General features: G+C 34.2%; 1 protein-coding gene and 1 pseudogene across 1 annotated transcript; both read right to left on the bottom strand.

The window, feature by feature from the left end:
- Positions 1–5745: 5745 nt before the first annotated feature.
- Positions 5746–9165, bottom strand: LOC115984807 (annotated as a pseudogene).
- An 8684-nt stretch (positions 9166–17849) lies between these two features.
- LOC115984806 (probable LRR receptor-like serine/threonine-protein kinase At3g47570) lies at positions 17850–21202 on the bottom strand. Its single transcript, XM_031107808.1, has 2 exons — positions 18496–21202; positions 17850–18247 (listed from the first exon to the last, which is right to left on the bottom strand). The coding sequence occupies exons 1-2, from the start codon at positions 21200–21202 to the stop codon at positions 17850–17852; spliced, it is 3105 nt and encodes a 1034-aa protein (XP_030963668.1).
- Positions 21203–22010: the final 808 nt, after the last annotated feature.

The following is a 22010-nucleotide window of genomic DNA, read 5'->3' as shown; positions in this document are numbered from 1 at the left end:
GCCAATTCCTTGTGATTTATGATCAATCCGGTAGTGGAAATTAACCAAATGAAAACGAATTTATATATATATATATATATATATTGGAACAAGCTATTCAAAGAACAAAAGAGTGAAACAAACATGTTTAGTAGAATGATTGGGCTCAATTCCAATCCTATGTATAGCAGAATGAGCTTCTCAAATGAAAGCAATGGTAATAGCAGTTGCAAGATTGAGGAAATTGAAGATGAAGCAAGTTCTGTTCCAAGTGTAAAGAAGGCATTGTGAAAGACTAAATAGAACGATGTCGTTCTAGGTGCTACGTATTGTTATAAGTAGAATGGTGTCGTTTAGTCTTATATGTATTTATAAGTTATGCCTGATTCAATCTGTAACTAACTTTCCCTTTACTGCTACTGTATATATATATAGTGTAAAGGCCTCTTTACTAGGCATTCATTCATATCAATACAATTGGATTCAGTTGAATAATTCTTTCTCTTTTCTCTTTTTGTTACACTCTGTTTTCGTATACCATTGTTCTTCTCTGTGTTCTTTTATGGTATCAGAGCTTTGATCCTTATCCATGGCTTCCACATCTGCAGCTTCATTTTCAACCTCTGGTTCAACCCCTGCTGTGACTAGTACAGCTTTGCCTGTTAATACTTCGTTGCTTTTGTTATCCAATATGTCTTCAATGATGATTGTCAAACTCGATTATAGCAATTACATTGTTTGGAAGCATCAGACTGAGGTAATTCTTGAAACCTACTCCATGATTGACATTCTTGATGATTCAATTACTATTCTAGATCATTTTCTGAAGGATTCTTCTGGTAATCTCACTACTGAGATTAACCCTAATTTCATTTCTTGGAAGAATTGTGAACAAGCAATGTTCACCTTTATCAATTCCACTTTATCACCTGCAATTCTTGCTCTCACTGTTGGGCAAAGATCTACCAAGGGAGTATAGAAGGTGTTAGAAAAGAGGTTTGCTTCAGTGTCAAGGTCTCATGTTATGAGTCTTCGCAATGAACTAAGTGCAGTGAAGAAAGGAAATGATACAATTGATGGTTATTTCCAAAAGATCAAATAGATTCGTGATAGATTGGCTGTTGTTTCTGTGATCTTGGATGATGAAGAGCTTCTTCATATTGCTCTTGATGGTTTACCCTCAAAGTATGATTTTTTTCAGTTCTGCAATTAGAACTCGTAGTGATGTATTGTCTGTTGAGGAGTTAAATACTCTACTTAATGCTGAGGAGAGAGTAATCAAGAAGAGATCTAATGGTCTTGTTCCTCCTTCAATGGCTATGAATGCAAATTTTCAGTCTCCACATCAAGGTTTTTCCAATCAGAGAGGCAGAGGAGGTAGATATTCTAATCAAAGAGGAAGAGGTGGCAGAGGTAATCACAATGGATTTAACAACAACAATGGAGGTTTTGGTAATTCTAGCTATCATCTTACCTCAAGGCAACATTCTATGTCACAAGGTCCTCTTGGCCAACCTCAGTCCAATAGGTCATTTTGCCAAATCTATGGAAAGGGTGGTCATACAGCCCTTGATTATTACCACATAATGGACTTTGCATATCAAGGGAGGCATGCCCCTGCTAAGTTGGCTTCAGTGGTGGCTAACTCATCTCAACTACAGCACTGCAATGGCTGCTCCGATCATGTCACCCCTGATCTGTCACAATTAAGTCTTCATCAACAACCTGTTGCAGGCACTGAAACTGTTACAGTAGACAATGGTCAAGAGCTTCCAGTCACTCATGTTGGTCATGGTGAGCTTAAAACTTCTACTCATAACTTTAGGCTTCATAATATACTTAGAGTCCCTAATCTTGCTTCTAATCTTTTGTCTGTTCATAAGTTGTGTCTTCAAAATAATGCCTTTTGTTATTTTGATGCTCACAAGTTCTTAATTCAAGATTTACCTTCGGGGAAGATCCTCTACAAAGGGTTGAGTAAAGGTGGAGTGTACCCTATTCCATCTCCTTCCACACTATCATCTTCTTCAGCCTTCAATTCCAAATCCACTATGTTTGCTTCCAATTCCATCAAGTCTGATGTACTTCTGCTGTGGCATTACAGACTTGGGCATCCTAGTTCTAGGTTGTTGTATTCTGCTTTAAAGCCTTTCTGCCATTCTATTACTTTGTCTCAAATTGTGAACATTTGTTCTTCTTGTGAATATTGTATAAGTGCTAAGATGCACAAATACCCTTTGGCTAAGACTCCCATTATGTCTAATTCTGTACTTGATATTATTCACAGTGATGTTTGGGGTCCAGCTCCTTTATCTTCTGTTCTTGGTTTTTCATATTATGTGATCTTTGTGGATGATTACACTAGGTTTACTTGGTTATTCTTGCTAAAACATAAGAATGAAGTGTTGTTTGTGTTTAAGCATTTTAAGGCTCTTGTTGAGAATCAATTTTCTACTTCTCTTAAGGTGCTTAGAACAGATAATGGTACTGAGAATACCAATTTTGCCTTTCAAGCTTTTTGTTCATGTAATGGAATTTTACATCAAACTTCTTGTCCTCATTCTCCTCAATAGAATGGAGTTTCTCCTTACAATTACTGGTCCTATGCTTTCTCTACTGCTGTTTTTCTCATTAATAGAATACCCTATTCTGTTTTGAACTTCAAATCTCCTTGGGAACTTTTATACTCTAAACCACCTCCTCTTCAAGCTCTTAAGGCCTTTGGTTGTGCTTGTTACCCTTATCTTAGGCCATATACTAAACACAAGCTTCAACCTAGGTCTCAAGAATGCATTTTCCTTGCATATCCTCCATAGTCTAAGGGCTATATTTGTCTTGACCCTACAAGTAATAAGATTTACATTGCTTGTTTTGCCTTATTCAATGAGTCATTGTTTCCTTTTGCTCAATCTTCTTTCTCTACTGACCCCACTACCCCTTTCACCACTACCTTCTCTCTTTGGATTCCACAATCATCATCTAATTCTACTTTATGATTCTGTCAGTCCCATCTCTTCTAGTTTTCCTTCCACTTCTGCTTCTATTCCTTCAACCACTCCTTTAGACATTACTTCTTCCTTAATTCCATCTTTGGTACAAGCCTCCACTCCAATTCCTATGGTTCCACCCCCATCCAATCCACCACCTTCCTTTACTGAACCTGTTGTTACTTTTACTGATCTTTCTACTTCCAATTCTTCTGATCCTAATCCTTCTTCCTCTCTTCCTATTTCTCATAATTCTCATCCTATGGTTACCAGATCTAAGCATGGTATATATAAGCCTAAAGTTTTACATGTTAAGCTTGACTATGCTGTGACTGAACCTTCTTCCTATGCTGTTGTTGCCAAACACCCTCAATGGGTGGCTGCCATGGACTCAGAATTTTAGTCCTTACAAAAGCGGCACACTTGGCCAATGGTTTCTTTACCTTCTAATAAAAATATAGTCACTTGCAAGTGGGTTTACCGATTGAAGAAGCATGCTGATGGATCCATTACCAGATATAAGGCCAGATTAGTGGCAAGAGGTTATCTGCAACAACATGGTCTTGACTATGATGAAACTTTCAACCTTGTGGTCAAACCTGCCACTATAAGACTTCTTTTGGCTTTAGCAGTGCATCATGGTTGGGAATTGAGGCAGCTTGATGTTAGTAATGCCTTTCTTCATGGCATTTTGAAGGAAGAGGTATATATCAGACAACCTCAGGGGTATGTTGATTCTCAATTCCCCAATCATGTCTGTCTTCTCCATAAGGCATTATATGGTCTCAAACAGGCTCCTAGGGCTTGGTTTGAGAGGTTCACCACTCACCTCTATCACATTGGTTTCTTGGCTTCAGGTGCTGATGGTAATTTGTTCATCTACAGACATGATAGCCATTTGGTGTTTCTTTTATTGTATGTAGATGACATTATTCTCATTGGCAATGATAAGGCTTTCACAGCTTCTATTACTCAGCTTTTGAGTTCTGCCTTTGATCTTAAGGATCTTGGGTTGCTTCACTACTTTCTTGGGTTGCAAATTGAATATACTACTTCAGGGTTATTTGTGCATCAAACAAAGTATGCTACTGATATGTTGACCAAGTTTGCTATGGCAGATTGCAAACCCTGTAAGACACCTTGCTCTACCAATCAGCACTTGTTACCCAATGATAGTCCTCCTTTGTTTGACCCTTCTTCTTATAGAAGCCTTGTTGGTGCTTTACAATATCTTACATTTACCAGGCCTAACTTATATGGTCTCAAACAGGCTCCTAGGGCTTGGTTTGAGAGGTTCACCACTCATCTCTATCACATTGGTTTCTTGGCTTCAGGTGCTGATGGTAATTTGTTCATCTATAGACATGATAGCCATTTGGTGTTTCTTTTATTGTATGTAGATGACATTATTCTCATTGGCAATGATAAGGCTTTCACAGCTTCTATTATTCAGCTTTTGAGTTCTGCCTTTGATCTTAAGGATCTTGGGTTGCTTCACTACTTTCTTGGGTTGCAAATTGAATATACTACTTTAGGGTTATTTGTGCATCAAACAAAGTATGCTACTGATCTGTTGACCAAGTTTGCTATGGCAGATTGCAAACCCTGTAAGACACCTTGCTCTACCAATCAGCACTTGTTACCCAATGATAGTCCTCCTTTGTTTGACCCTTCTTCTTATAGAAGCCTCGTTGGTGCTTTACAATATCTTACATTTACCAGGCCTAACTTATCTTTTGTTGTCCAACAAGCTTGTCAGTACATGTGTTCTCCAACTTAGAACCACTTACAAGCTTCTAAACGTATCCTGAGGTATCTTAGGGGCACTCTTCATTATGGCATTGTTTTTACACCTGGTTTTCCTTCCTTGTCTGCCTATTATGATGCAGACTGGGTTGGTGATCCAGTTGATCACAAGTCCATTTCAGGCATTGTTGTGTTCTTTAGGAATTGCCCTATCACATGGTTTGCTAAGAAGCAATCCAATGTCTCCAGATCATCCACTGAGGCTGAGTATAGAGCATTAGCTTCTACAGCAGCTGAATTGTATTGGATCCATAGGCATTTTTCTCTCTACTCCTCCTTTAATGTGGTGTGATAATGTTAGTGCCTTGGCAATTGCATCCAACCCTGTCTTCCATGCTTGTACAAAGCACATTGAGGTGGACTACCATTTTGTGCATGAAAAGGTTCTCAGGAAGGATCTCATGGTCAAGTTCATTTCCTCCAATGATCAGCTTATTGATTTTTTTACAAAGGGATTACCTTCTTCTCGTTTTCACTGGTTAACATCCAAACTTATGTGGAAATTCCCATTTCATTTGAGGGGGGATGAAAGCAATGGTAATAGCAGTTGCAAGATTGAGGAAGTTGAAAATGAAGCAAGTTCTATTCCAAGTGTAAAGAAGGCATAGTGCAAGACTAAATAGAACAATGTTGTTCCAGGTGCTGAGTATTGTTATAAGTAGAACGGTGTTGTTTAGTCTTATGTGTATTTATAAGTTATGTTTGATTCAATCTGTAACTAACTTTCCCTTTATTGCTACTATATATATAGTGTAAAGGCCTCTTTACTGGGCATTCATTCATATCAATACAATTGGATTCTGTTGAATAATTCTTTCTCTTTTCTCTTTTTGTTACACTATGTTTTCGTATACCATTGTTCTTCATTGTGTTCTTTCATCAAATTTCAAGTGGCTCCAATCTTCTCAGTTTTGATAGATTTTTTAAAAAAAAAAAAAAAAAAAAATTAACACGAAGGCCTGTGGCTTTCTAATCACAAGATGATTCCCTCTTCCTAACAAATTTGGAATGACCTTTACGGAATTATATCTACCAAAGATTAAAAATTAAAAAAAGAAAATTACCTGTCGCTTGACCTCTTTGTCTGTGTATTCAATTCTAAGAAGGCTTTGTTGAATTGAATGCAACTTGACTACAACAACACTGATGTTCATTCTTTCTCTTGGGCATTCTTTGGAACAAGCAATTCCAATTCCAAGTATCAAAGTCAAGCATTCTTGAATTTTGAGACTCCCATTTTGATTCTCATTGCAAGTGTCATTCATCCTTCTTTCACCCTCTTGTCTTTTTGGGAGAAGAATAGGATCTATAATGTCAATTATTCTTTTTGGGAGATTTGCTTTGACAAAGTCACGGAGATTTAAGCTATTGTGGAAAATGTCATCAATGGGCCTTTTTCCAATAAACATATCAAATAATAATATACTGTAACTATAAACATCGCCATATATTGATACCTTGTTTCCCATACCATACTCTGCAAGTGCACATAACATATATTGCAGTAGGCATAATTTCATAGCATAAAAAGAAGGGAAAGTGTAAATACACTCACACACACATAAAAGGAGTTTTGAAGGATGTTTTTCAATGGCATAAAATTATTAAAAAAAAAAAAAAAAGATATCTAGAAAATTTGTTATAATGCTTTATATCTTTTATTGTAGAAAATATAGGAAAAATAAAAGCAATTAAATTTTAGAAATGTAAATTATATTTACCTGGAGGAGTATAACCAACAGTTCCTTTAACCCCAATGGAGCTTGATTGATTAGTAGAAGAATTGTGGACGATATCATGAAGGAATCTTGCCAAGCCAAAGTCACTTGTCCAATCATTTCCTCATCAAGAAAAACATTGCCAGGCCTGAGGTTACAATGAACAATTGGTGTTTCACAATGATTATGAAGATAATCCAATGCACTAGCAACATCAATGGCGATATTCAATCTTCGAAGAAGACTTAGCTTCCTTTGTTTCACAAGAGCCTCATTTTTTCCTGGAGTTGGATGTAACCACTCATCTAGACTGCCATTTTCTAAGAACCCGTATGCCAATGCCCTTAAATCGTGACCTTGATAGTCAATACTTGAACATGCTGTGAGCACCTTTACAAGATTTCGGTGTCTGATGTTTCTTAGAGCCTCACACTCAGCTTTGAAACTTTTAGAAGCTCCATGACACCCTAAGTTTATTACCTTGATAGCAACAGTATGCTTATATCGATCAAGAATACCTTTATACACTAACCCAAAACTACCCACACCAATTAAATTAGCAAAAGAGAATCCATTAGTAGCATTTAAGAGACTTTGGTAAGATACATTCACAAGCAAATTTATTGAATCACTTGAGGTATTTTCTTTCCTTTTTTCTCCTAAAGAACAAAGAAATTTTAATGATAAGACCAAATTTGCTCCAATAAGCCCGAAGAGTATAGAGATTATTATTAACTTCAATGTAAGAGTTAACTTTCTGTTTTCGAATTTTTTGTTCTTGCATTTAGGAAGTTGAAACTTTGGTATACCCTCACAAAGCTCATCATTTTCCTTAAGCAAAATTGCGCTTGCATTCTTTAAAACTCCATTTGTTGGTACCTCACCATCAAAATGGTTGTATGATAGATTTAATAATTGCAAGAAATCGAAGGTCTCCAAAAATTTTGGAATCTTTCCAGAAAAATTATTGTCAGAAAGGTCAAAATGTGTATGGCCTCTTAACAACTCCAAAGATGAAGGAACATCTCCTTGGAAGAAATTTCTTCTCATAAGAGTTGTAGGAATTTCACCAAACAACAAGTTTTTAGAAATATCCAAATATTCTAAATTTCTCGAATTTCCTACTTCCATGGGAAGAACACCAGTGAATTGGTTGCTAGACAAGTCAAGGCTATTTGGTGAAAATGAGAGACCAATAACTCGCGAGGATATGATGCTGCTAAGATTGTTACAGGGAAGATGAAAAGTTATCAAATTTTGGCATTGACTTACTTGAAGGGATGCTTCCTTGAAGATTATTGTCTCCAAAATATAACTCCAACAAATTTGTTAAATTTCCAAGAGAGGATGGAATGTTCCTAATGAAATTGTTTTGAGATAAATCCAAAAATTGTAATTTCTGAAGGTTTCCAAGTATAGAGGTGATGTTAACTGAAAATTCATTGTTCCACATTTCTATATCCTCCAGGTTGATTAGATTCCCTATCACACTAGGAATATTTCCAGACATTTTATTATTATTCAAATAGAAAAAGGTAAGAGTGGTTGAGATGTTGCCAATACATTTAGGCAACTCTCCCCCAAAGTTGTTGGTATTTATCTCCAGATCTCTTAAGTTGGTAGCATTTGACAAAGTACAAAGAAAACTCAAGTCATTTGCTCCTCCATTTCCAAGCTGGTTTTCAACAATGGAAAACAACCTCACTCTATTTAGCTTCTCTAAAGAAGGAACTTTTCCAATTAGTTTATTCCCGACAAATTTAGCATATGTAAATTCAAGGCACTGATATTGAAATAGGGATAGGTCCAATAAACTAGTTGCTGCAAATGGTAAATGTTTCTAAATTTGGTAGAGTGATACCTATGTCCGATGGAAGATACCCTTGGATTTGGTTAACTCCTACATCAATCTTTGTTATTGAAGTGATATTGAAGAATAAGGGAGGAATTGTACCAGACAACCTATTTGAACCCACAGCAAAGATTTTAAGTTTGGTCAATTGGCCAAAAGAATCTGGGATACTCCCACCCACGTTATTATAAGTTATAGAAAAACCTTCTAGAGATGATAAGTTTCCAAAAGAAGGTGGGATAATTCCTGTCAAACTATTTATATGAATAGCAAAGATTCGGAGCTTTGACAAGGTGCCAAGCTTTGTGGGGATTTTTCCAACTAGATTATTAATAGCCACATGAAACACTATGAGGTTGGCACAACTGGATAAATTGCTGGGAATTGTTCCAGTTATTGTGTTATTGTTCAATAGCAAGACTTGTAATCTATGCAAACGACCAATTTCTGGAGGGATTTCATTATAAAAGCTATTGTTTTGAAGGTTTAGCTTCCACAAAAAACTTAAATTTCCAACATTTGGAGATATAAAGCCTACCAGTTTTTGAGATTGGAGGTCTAACACAGTGACTCTCTGATGTCGGCGACCACAGGAAACACCTCGCCATTGACAAAAGCGTATGCTATCGTTCCAAGAACTCATAAACCCAAGCGGGTCATCACTTATCTTGGCTTTGAACTCAAGCAATGTCAACCGATCTCTGTCACTATTCTTGCCAACCACAGAGGTGAGAAACAAGCCAAAGAACCAGAGGAGAATCAACGTGTGCATGGAAAAAGATGAGAATGCTGGAGCTGAACTCAAGCGTGAAAAAAGCCCCATGCAATGTGTTTGAAAATGCTTTTGTTTAACGAAAATATTGAAATGGTTGTGTATGGTTGTTTTGCAGTTGAAGAAGAAGCAAATTTATAACATGGGGAGTTGAAGAAGACAATTATTAGTGCAAGAATAAGTGATGTTCGGTTCAGAGTCTTCAGACCCACTCCAAAATTTTAAAAATAATTTGGGGGCAATATAATAATGTTATCAATATTCCTTTTCTTTTCTTTTCAGAATACTGTAATATTCCATTAGTATTAGTCAGACCGCGTAATAAACTGTGAGCGCTTTGATCATATTTATTGGCCGAACTCCGAATTTAATGAGTAGAAAAATTAGATAAGCAACAGTTGCGAGCTAGACTTCCAGTGCAAGTCACATGATCATAAAAATTTAAAGAATTCAATTTTTGATAATCATATGGTCACTTGCAGGTGATCCTTGTAAAGCAAAAACAAAAACTGTCAATCAAAGCTTAAAACATGACATTTTATTCCAAAGTTGCTTACTTAAAGTAACATCAATTCTAAACAAAACCCAAAAAAGTGTTGTATAATTGAACATCCCTCCATTTATTTCAAGTTTCACCCTCGGTTTTATGTGAAAATCTTCAGTAAGCCACAATTTAATTAAACATCTCGACAACATTAACACCAAAAAGCAGAAATCTTCAAATAACGTTTTTTCATCAAAAGTAAAAAAATATAATTGTGTGTTTGGTATGTGTATTTTTTTTTTTTTTAAGTGATGACATGTAGTCTAATTAGTGAAACTTACAGTTTTTAAAATATTTACAAAAATGTCATTGAACAATATTATTTGGAACTGAAAACTGGTAAGAAATTTTTTAAATTCAATGTTTAAACACCCTAAAATGATAAATATAACTCAAACACTCCTACAAAACCACTCCTACACACTGAAAACTATTGTTTGAGTTACATTACCAAACAACTTTTAACATCTTCTCTGAATTGACTCTCTCTCTCTCTCTCTCTCTCTCTCTCTCATGGTTGAAATAAGCTCATAGGTCCTCAATCTGCAAACCTACACTAGCCTGGCCTGATTCGAACATGGACTTAAAAGGCTCACTACACTCTTTTACAGGGAAGAATGTTTTTACATCCCTTGGGGTCATCCCATGCCATGCATCCACGACTCACCAAATTTGAAGCTCCTATGCGAGAACGGTATGCCTACCATCCTTAAAGATGGCAATATTCTGGCATTGGTGTGCAAAGTGAAGGGAGATAAAGCAAAATTAGATCTCAAGTCCCTCGCATCAATTGCATAGTGGCCCATATGATCATGAAGATTGGCTATTTTCGTAGAATGGGCTTACTCAAGAATAAATAATTATGGAGAACCGAACTTCTTGGACCTCAAGTCCAATGAAGGCAACATCTAGGGTGTGATGGGAATTCCTGCACGGCCCTATCATGTGAAGGAGGAAAAATAGTTTTTGAAGGCCATGGATAATTACTACAAAGTTTCAGAAGATAGATTTGAAATTTACCACTACTTTGAAAGAGAAATGTAAATAAGAGATTAGAAGAATAGTTGGTGATGGCTTTAATTATTTTTCTTCATTTTTATTTTTCGGTACCAATACCTAGTTGGTTTATAGAAGAACTTTCTTACTTATTATTAAATTTCAGGATTTGTTTTGTTGTTAATTGGCAGTAATGATATTAGATTCCAATTACTTAAGATTTTTTTGGTGCTTAACAAGTAGGCTTTGTCGTTTGCTTATAACACTGTGTCACTGTGTTTTTTTATATTTAAAGCCTAAACCATCATTGGCCATAGTGGCTTGGTGTTGGTACCAATTGTGGGCCGTGGATAGTGGCGGAGCCAGAATTTCAATCTAGGGGGGCAAAATTAGCAGGGCCGGCTGAATGGGTGAGTAAAAGATGCGATCGCTTAAGGCCCTAAGTAAAAAATAGGCCCCCAAATTTTAACCAATAGAGTTATTTATAATCAATAAATAAAATAATATTTTTTTCCATATGAAAAACAAATAAAAAAGAGAGAAAAATGCAACGTTCACAATATTTTTCACGACACTTTTACAACTAATACTAAGTAGTAGGTTGTTACAACTTGTTATTGATGACAAAAAAAAATAAATTATAGTGATATTGTCAAGTAGAAAACAAAAAGCAACTTAAAACCTAGGAGTTTTTGTAAAAAAATATTGTGAATGTTGCACTTCTAAAAAAAATAAGAATAATAATAAGAGTTGACTTAGCAAACTTTTACTAGTTCTCATCTAAATCTACCACTAACACTACTCTTTTACTTACTATTACAATCTGCCACATCAATAAGTATGAAAAAATTTGTCAAATTTTTTCTATCTATAAAATTTCTAAAAAAAGAAAAAATTTTACATAGTTCATGTTAATTAGTAGTAATTTTGCATTTAAAACAAGATAATCAATTTTCGCCTTAAACCCCCAAATGCATCAAGCCGCCCCTGAAAATTAGAAGTTGATATTAAAAATGAAATTAATTTATAAAATATTAACTGATTATAATAAAAAATAATTAAACAATTGTGAACAAATTTGGGTTTATAATAAAAACAGAGTTTAAAACATTGAAAAAGTCAAGATATAGAATAGAAATTTAAAAAAATTGAGACAAAAAAAAAATACTAAAGTTGCTACAAGTTTTATTACAAAAAGCTAACAAATTGATGTGGTAAAAACGTTATTAGTACCACAAGACAAAATAATAAATAAATAAAATTTATTTTTGTGATGGTAATACATCATCTTTTAAAATTAATATAGTAAAATTTGTTAATATCTCTAGCATTACTTAACAAGAAAGGTTATATGTACAGTGAATTAAAATAAATAAATAAATAAATAAAGCAAAACAAAACAATACACTGGTGAAATGGGTGAAAACATGAGACAAAAATCTTGTCACAAGATATAAGCTACTTTAAAAGAATAGTGAAGTATGTGAAAAGCCATATGTTTTGAATCCTTTGATACGCGAGCGAGATTGTTTTTCCTTTGTCGCGTTGCTGTCAGGGTCTATTTCCCTAAAGAGAATTTTTTTTTTTTCAACATATTAGGTAGGCAAACTACTTAAGAACAAAAGTACCTAAGGGATTTTTTGGGAGGAGTCAGGGGAGCATATGCCCCCTCCCCTTGGCACAGCCCCTGGCCGTGGTTTTGTCTCCCCGACCACCGTGACGTCAAAACCACTTAGACATGGACGTGTCACTCAAGTCACATTCAGCAAGGTTATCAAAAAAAAAAAAAAAAAAAGTCACATTCAGCAATTCCATCGTGTCTAGTATGCCAACTAATATAGTCAATATTATATAATTGCATTCATGATCTGGAAGATTCTTTATCTTTGATTTTTTTTCTTTTTTCTTTTCAAAATGGATAGGTTTTAAGTTGATTGATTAATTAATCTTAGCTAACACACCCACCGGTCCATTGAAACTGAAGGTCAAAAAAAAAAAAAAAAAAAAAAAACTATTCTGATCTTTGAAGTGCAATTAAAATCAAACCTCTAGAGTCAATGTCGGCCTTGCTCCGGAGCTTGATTTTTTTGTCAAAAGTGGATCCACCTCGGCAGAGCATAATGATGCCATTTCTCAAATCCTAAAGAATTATATATGTGATAATCAAGTAAAGTAAAATTGAATTATGTGATAATCAAGTAAAGTAAAATCCAATAGGAATCGATTTTAGCCTGTTCACATACATACTTACAAACAATTTTATCAAAAATAAAAATAAAAATAATAAAAAGATTAGGGCACCAAGCAAATATTATGATTTATGAGTCTCATACTCTCATTAAGTTATCTCCTTTACATACTACACCAGGTAAAAAATGGTATGTTTATAAGATTTAACGTGTGTAGAACAGCCATGAATTATTATTAAAGGAGTTAAAATCCAAACATATTATAACATAGCTTCAATAATTAGTTTGTTATGAAATTTTATAAATCAATATTAACTATTGGAAGTACTTGCCAAATTCGTTGGAGATGCCGATTAAAAGAAGCATCACACATTGCATATTCTTTTAAATCTTTCACACCAAAAATATAATCACCAGATTGTACAAAATATCATTGCAATCGTCCAGATTGCAGGGTTTCGGTGAGAAAACTACCACCATTAATAGTTAAATGCAACAAGAAATCGTAAGTGGTGCTCTTTGCCAAGCAAGACTAGAGTATACGTTGCTTCCCTCAACTACTAAGCTAGAACAAAGTTTTGAGAAGAGAAGATGGGGTTGCATAGGAAAGATGAAAATATGAGGACTCTCACCAAACTTCGGTTGTGTGAGAATGGATTATTGAAAGAAAAACATTAAGAAGTAAAGAAAATAATCTGTTTTCTAGTGAGAGAAAGGGTGATGTTAAAGAGGCCGAAATAGATAATAGAAGAAAAAATGGGTTAACCTCTGTGACCTGCATGTAAACTTGACCCACAGTTTCAGTGGGTTGAGTACGAGTTAACTCGTCTTTTCATAGGTTCAAAAAACTCTACCCCTTCACATTTATACCCTCTGAAAAATTCACGAGAAAGCTATTTTTTGTGGGATTATAAAATCTCATCACATTCAATATTTAATGGAATTGGCAATACATTTACGTAGAAGATATTTCTTTATAATAAAAACACTATGCCGCTACAGTACTTCATACACTCAATTGTTTGCACTGTACAAATACTGTAGCGGTAACAGTGCTTTGGTTTTGTGAGTTTTTTTTTTTTTTTTTTTTTTTTTTTTTTTTTTTTTTTTTTTTTATATACAGTGCTTTTGTTTAGTTAACCCGGTACGGTAGTTACAATTCCTAAAGTTTTTTTTTTAAAATTTATGTAAACTGGTATATATATTGTTATACTGATGCAACAAATTTCACAATTATTGACCAGAACTGTAGTTACAGTGTCTAAAGGTTTTTTTTTTCCTATAATCGGTTTGTGTTTTTTTTTTCTTTTAAATATTTATGTAAGCTGGTATATATATTGTTATACTGACACAACAAAGCGCATGCACTATAGCTACAACAGTGTTTTGGTTTAGTTATCGGCACGGTAGCTACAGTGCCTAATTTTTTTTTTTTTTTTCAATAATTGGTTTGTGTTCTTTTTTTCTTTTAAATATTTATGTAAGCTGGTATATATGTTATAGGCTGACGCAAATAATTTCACATATTTCACATATGATCAGATTAAATAGCTACAGTCCTTTTTTTTTTTTTTTTTTTTTTTTTTTTTTTTTTTTTTTTTTTTTTTTTTCTTTTAAATATTTATGTAAGCTGGTATAGATATATTGTTATACTAACACAACAATTTTCACAATTATTGACGTGTTAATTTCTTACAAGCCGAAATAAAATAATAAAATATGAGACTATGACCAACCATAACTAAAAATAAATGTTTTGAGAAAATGTTACAACACTTATTGTGTAATGTTTTTGGTTTATTCAACTGGCACGGTAGCTACAGTGTCTAAAGTTTTTGTTTTTTTTCAATAATCGGTTTGTGTTTTTTTTTTTTTTTTCCTTTTAAATATGTATGTAAGCTGGTATATATATTATTATACTGACACAACAAATTTCACAATATTCTCATAATTATTGATGTGTCAATTTCTTACAAGTCGAAATAAAATAATAAAATATGAGACTGTGACCAACCACAACTAAAAATAAATGTTTTGAGAAAATATTACAACACTTATTGTTTTCACAATATTTTCACATTTGTTGAGATCTCAGTTTCTTATAGATCAAATAAAAAAATGCTAAGTCGATCCACAACATTTTAACATTAATTTCTATAGTGCCTAAAGTTTTTTTTTTTTTTTTTTTTAGTTATCGGTTTGTGTTTTTTTTTTCTTTTAAATATTTATGTAAGCTGTCATATCTATTAACTATATAAAAAGAGCCAAAGGCTCATGAATAGTGTTTTTTTGGTTTATTCAATTAGTGAGGTGCACTTTTTTTTTTCCCCTTCAAGTATGCCAGTTGGTTTGAGCTTTGTTTTTGTTTTTTTGTTTTTTTTTTTTTTTTTAAAGATCTTTATATGTTTACTTTCTACTTGGAATGCAAGTTTACATTGTAAATACACAAAAGTGGTTAATATTATACACATTTGCACAAAAAATGCTAAATATTGTACAAATTTTGTAAATGTGTACAAAATTTGCCAATTTTTTTGTGTTTACAATATAAATTTACATTGTAATTCAGTACAATGTATACATAGAGATATTATGAAAATGTTGTGACACATGTGTCAATACCTCATGGGTCAAAATAAAATAATATTATACCGAGATCTATCACAACTAAAAATGTCGTGACATTTTGTTGTTATTACAATATATTCACGACTATTGAGGTGAAAGTTATAGATCAAAATAAAATAATAAAATATTGGACTAGGATCTATCACGGTCTTATATGAATGAGATTAACTTTTTATGACATAATTATCAAAATTCTTAAAATTAATGTTTCTTTTGATTAATGTAAATCTCTATGTATTTAAAAAATCAAATGATTATATCTTTATTTTGTAATACAAATAAAATCTAAAATTAATCCTAATCACTACTTTTTTTTCCCATGGCTAGCACGTGCCTTGCACGTGCTGCCCTGACTAGTAGAATTATAAACAAGCAATAATTTTACAACATTTTTTTTTTTTTTTTTTGGGGTTAAACAGAGGATATGCATAGATTGGGAATTGATAAGTTTGTTAAATAACACACCAGCTTTATCAAAAGCTACAAGTTTTCCCACCACAGGCAGTGGTTCCAAATATATTACAAAAGAGGGATTCAAGTCTTGCCAATGCATCAGCACATTGATTAGCTACATGGTAAACATGGTCAATCCGCTTGATGGGAATAGCTTTCAATAGGTTCCTACAGTCAGACAATAGATGTTCAATCAATAAGTTCACATTATCATTGTTCATCAGATAGACTACACTCAAAGCATCCAACTCTACAATAAGATTGTTTAAGCAGATGGACTACACTCAAAGCATCCAACTCTACAATAATATTGTTTAAGCCTAGCTCCTTAGCAAAAAATTAATAAGTCATCCCTTAAATCCCAAAGCTCAGCAACAAAGCTATTGGTAAAGCCGAGAGCTTTAGCATAGCCTTTAACCCATTCTCCACAATGGTTTTGAATTAGACCACCTCCTCCTGCTCTGCCAAGATTCCCAGCGCTTACATGTCTAAGTCAGCAATTCAGAACGTGTGGCAATAATTTAAGCTTGTGTCATTGATAGAGATCTCTGTCTAGAGTAGTAGGATCAGGATGTAAGCCAATTCCTTGTAATCACAATCACTCCAATAGTGGAAATCAACCAAATGAAAATCCATCTCAAGCCGTTTTAGATTATTATTATTATTATTATTATTTTTTTTTTTTTGTAATTTGGAACAAGCTTTTAAAGATGAAAGTCACATTTTAAAGGTATTATAGAAGAGTAATTGTGCATATTCCCAATCCTATATTTAGTGGAATGAGCTTATCAAATTTCAAGGGGCTACAATCTTTTCAAATTAGTCATCCATTAGGTTCTAAAGATTTAGAATTAAATATTTAGAATCACATTTGTATTGTGTTGGCAAACCGAGAACAAAACATGTCTAGACTAGGTTTTTAGGCAATGCTTAAAAGTGGGTGTTTCAAGATTCAAGTCCAGCTGAGTGCAAAAAAAGGGTGTGTGATTCTGACTTGCTCGACCGATCGAGAATTAGGTTCGATCGATCAAAAATCAAGCTCGATCGATCGAAAATCGCAAGCATAGTTTTTTTTTTCTACAAATTTTTAAATAGGCCCAAGCCCGCAAAAACGTTTAAGATTTCATCTAAACATCTCCACATGAAAAGGGAAATCCTAGCCACATTTTGAAGACTTTTGAGAAGACTTGTGTGTTACTCTTTGTGAGATCTAAGAGGTTTTGGACCTTATAACAACACAAGAATCTACTGGAGCCAAAACTACAATCAAGTGTTGGTAGAACATAGTTGCTGCATCAAGATCATTATTGACATTGATCTAAAACCTTTGAGTGGGATCTCAAAGTCACAAGCAAGGCAGTTTGTGTTGGTTTAAATCCAAAAAGAGAAGGAGTCTGTGGATTCGGAGCTTGCATATGGTCGTGTCAATAAGTTACTGCATGAGGTAGCAATAGATTTAGGGTTAAATCTGATTGTAAAAACTTCAATTCTCTTCTGGTGGATTTGGTTTACCTTAAGGATAGCTAGGTCAAACCCTCTCTAGGTTTTTACCTTGAAATGGTTCGTTTCATTGGTTTTCCTAGGTCATCATATCGTGGTGTTATTTATTTTCCGTTACTTTACATGATATGATATATTTGTGTTTAACCTATATCTGAATAATTAATCTAAGTAATCACTTGGTTAATATATTAGGTTTAACAATCTAGTAAAAGGGGTCTAAACGAACAAACATCATTAGAGAAAATAAAATAAAAAATTTAGAGGCATGTGGCTTTCTAATCACCATATGATTCCATCTCCCCCTCTTCCCCCAAACATTTTGTGTGGCTTATTCAAGTTAAATCATGTGGTGTGGTAGATACTTTACCAAATTATATATGCCAATGATAACAAATACAAAACTTACCTGTAGCTTGAAGCCTTTATATGTGTATATAGGTTCTAAGAAGGTTTTGTCGAATTGAATGCAGCTCAACCACAACAGAACTGATGTTCGTCCTTTCTCTTGGAATTTCTGTGGAACAAGCAACTCCGATACCAAGTATCAAAATCAAGCATTCTTGAATTTTGAGGCTTCCATTCAGATCCTCATTGCAATTGTCATTTATACTTATTCCTCTCTCATGTCTTTCCCTGAGAAGAGTAGGATCTACAATGTCAATTATTCGTTCTGGCAAAGTTGCTTTCACCAAATCATGAAGATTTAAGTTATCTTGGAAAATGTTATCAGTAGGCCTTTTTCCTGTGAACATCTCTAGCAACAATATCCCATAACTATAAATATCACCATATATTGATAACTCGTTTCCCATACCGTACTCTGCAATTGCAAGCAACATAAAATTGTAATAAGCAATACTTTTATACATGAAAAGAAGGGAAAGAAAAAAAAATCTTACTATTGTTTTAAAGAACATTTTTCTTTAGCATGTAATGAGAACAAAGAAAAAAGAAAAAAAAGCAGAAGATAAACTACAAACATTTGTTGCAACACATTCCATCTTCAAGATATAATATGGTAAAATGAATAGCAAATAAATTTAAGAAATGTAAAATATATACACATACCAGGAGGAGTATAACCAATCGTTCCTCTAACCCCAATTGAGCTTGATTGATTTGTAGAAGAATCTTGGATGATATCATGAAGAAATCTTGCCAACCCAAAATCACTTACATGTCCAACCATTTCATTATCAAGAAGAACATTGCTGGGCTTGATGTCACAGTGAACAATTGGTGTTTGGCAATGATGATGAAGGTAATCCAATGCACTAGCAACATCAATGGCAATATTCAATCTTTCAAGAAAGCTCAACTTCCTTGGAATCTCAAGAGCCTTATATGTTCTTGGAGTTGGATGTAACCACTCATCTAGGTTGCCATTTTCCAAGAACTCGTATACCAATGCCCTAAAATCATGGCCTTGATTGTCAATACTTGAACATGCTGTGATCACCTTTACAAGATTTCGGTGTTTGATGTTTCTTAGAGCCTCACATTCAGCTTTAAAACTTTTGAAAGCTCCACAACACCCAAGGTTTAGCACCTTGATAGCAACTGTATGTTCATATTGATCAAGAATTCCTTTATACACTGACCCAAAACAACCCACCCCAATTAAATTAGTAGAAGAGAATCTGTTAGTAGCATGTAGGAGACTTTGGTAAGATACATTCAAAATAAAATTTACTGAATCACTTGAGGTGTTTACTTTCCTTCTTTTTCTTAAAGAAAAAATAAATAGAAACGATAGAACCAAAGTTAGTCCAACAAGCCCGAAGAGTATAGAGACTATTAACTTCAACCTTAAAGTCAACATTCTCTTCTTGGAAATTTTGTACTTGCATTTAGGAAGCTGAAAATTTGGTATGCCCCCACAAAGCTCATCATTTCCCTTAAATGAAGTTGCGCTTGCATTCTTGAAAACTCCATTTGTTGGTACATCACCCTCAAAATGGTTGTATGATAGATTCAATAATTGCAAGAAATCAAAACTCTCCAAATATTTTGGAATCTTGCCTGAAAAATTATTGTTAGAAAGGTCTAAATGTTCAAGACCTCTTAATGATTCAAAAGTTGAAGGAACAACCCCTTGAAAGAAGTTTCTTCTCATGGCCAAAAATTCTAGCTCAACACAACTTGCAAGACTTGCAGGAATTTCACCAAATAACATGTTTTCAGAAATATCCAAATGTTCTATATTTTTCAAATTTCCTATTTCCATGGGAAGGACACCAGTGAATTGGTTTCCTGACAAATCAAGGTTATTTGGTGAGAATGAGAGACCAATAACTTGAGAGGATATGATATCGCTAAGATTGTTACGGGGAAGATGAAAAGTTGTCAACTTTTGACATTGACTTAGACTTGAAGGAATGCTTCCCTGAAGATTATTGTCTCCTAAATACAACTCTAGCAAATTTGTTAAATTTCCAAGAGAGGATGGAATGTTCCCGATGAAATTGTTTTGAGATAAATCCAAATATTGTAATTTCTGAAGGTTTCCAAGTATAGAGGGGATGTTGCCTGAAAATGCATTATTCCACATTTCTATATCCTCCAGGTTGATTAGATTCCCTATCACATTAGGAATATTTCCAGATATTTTATTATTATTCAAATACAAAAAGGTAAGAGTAGAAGAGATGTTGCCAATGCATTTAGGCAACTTCCCCCCGAAGTTGTTGGTATTTATCTCCAAATCTCTCAAATTGGTGGCATTTGACAAAGAACAGAGAAAACTTAAGTCATTTCCTCCTCCATTTCCAAGCTGGTTTTCGCTAATGGAAAACAACCTCATTCTATTTAACTTCTCTAAAGAAGGAACTTTTCCAGTAAATTTATTACTGGCCAAATTTAGCATATGTAAATTTGAGGCATTAGATATTGACATAGGGATAGATCCAGTAAATCGGTTTCTAGAAATGAAAAATGTTTCTAAATTTGGTAGAGTAATGCCAATGTCTGACGGAAGATACCCTTGGATTTGGATAACTCCTACATCAATCTTTGTTATTGAAGAGATATTGAAGAATAAGGGAGGAATTGTACCAGACAACCTATTTGAACCCAGAGAAAAGATTTTAAGTTTGGTCAATTGGCCAAAAGAATCAGGGATACTCCCACCCAGGTTATTATAAACTACAGAAAGGCCTTCGAGAGATGATAAGTTTCCAAAAGAAGGTGGGATAATTCCTGTCAAACTATTTTTATGAATAGCAAAGATTCGGAGCTTTGACAAGGTGCCAAGCTTTGAGGGGATTTCTCCAACCAGATTATTAACAGCTGCATGAAACAATGTGAGGTTGGCACAACTGGATAAATTGCTTGGAATTGTTCCACTTATTGTGTTATTGCTCAATAGCAAGACTTCAAGTCTATGCAATTGGCCAATTTCTGGAGGGATTTCATTATAAAAGCTATTGTTTAAAAGGTTTAGCTTCAACAAAAAACTTAAATTTCCAACATTTGGGGATATAGAGCCTACCAATTTTTGAGAGTCCAGGTCCAACACAATGACCCTTTGATGTCGATGACCACAGGAAACACCTTTCCATTGGCAAAAATGGATGCTATCATTCCAAGAGCTCATGACCCCGAGAGGATCTTTACTAATCTTGGCTTTGAAGTCGAGCAGTGCCAACCGGTCTGTCTCATTATTCCCGCCAACCACAGAGGTGAGAAACAGGCCAAAGCACCAGAGAAGAATAAATGTGTGCATGGAAAAAGATGAAGATGGTGGAGCGAAACTCAGGTGTAAACAAAGCCCCATTCCATGTGGTTGAAAAGGCTTTTGCTTAACTAAAATGCTGGTTAACTAGACTTTGAAATGGTACAACTGTGTGTTTGGTTGCTTTGCAGCTCAAGAAGAAGCAAATTTATAGCTAGGGAAAGAAGAGAATTAGTGCAAGAATAGTGATGTTTCGAACCCCTTGATATTCAAGTACTATTAGTCAGAGTCGTGTAATGGACGGTGAGCCCCTTGATATTTCTTGAACAAATTTAGTGTACAAGTAAAAAAAATTAGATAAGCAACAGTTGCGAGCTTGACTTCCAGTGCCAGTCCTAGAAATTTTTCCGTGTATGTACCTCGTAGCCTAATTGATGGTTAAAATTAACGGTCACATGCAAGTCACTTGGTCATAAACATTTAGAACATTAACTGATTATAAGGACAAAATAGAATTCAATTTTTATGGTCATATGAGGTGATCAAAAAAAACAGAGTCAATCAAACCAGGGGTTGAATTTGTGACCTTTGAAGCTATTAATTTACATGAGCAATCCTAATGACAACACCTAATTAAGCTAAAACGTGACATTTTATTCCCAAGTAGAGTAAGCCAAAGCTTAAACATCACAAGCTTCTAAACAAACCCCAAAATTGGTGTAAAATAGAACATCCCAAAAGGAGACTCTCCCTCCTTCTCAATTGCAGATCTTGAGTAAACATCACATCAATAACATTAGTGCCAAACAATAGAAAATTGTTTACTTCGAATTGGGTCCATTCTACTGCAAATTGGTAAAGCCTCATATAATATTGAAGCTCCCAGTTTCCACCTCAGCCCAAAATAACA

Source organism: Quercus lobata, chromosome 4, assembly GCF_001633185.2.
Source record: "Quercus lobata isolate SW786 chromosome 4, ValleyOak3.0 Primary Assembly, whole genome shotgun sequence".
Classification (NCBI taxonomy): Eukaryota; Viridiplantae; Streptophyta; class Magnoliopsida; order Fagales; family Fagaceae; genus Quercus; species Quercus lobata.
This window is presented reverse-complemented; position numbering and strand designations above follow the sequence as displayed.

Coding starts and splice junctions, on each gene's coding strand:
- LOC115984806 (XM_031107808.1), bottom strand. CDS start 21,202: ATGGGGCTTTGTTTACACCTGAGTTTCGCTCCACCATCTTCATCTTTT. Junction 18,248..18,495: donor GATTGGTTATACTCCTCCTG/GTATGTGTATAT, acceptor TTGCAATTGCAG/AGTACGGTATGGGAAACGAG.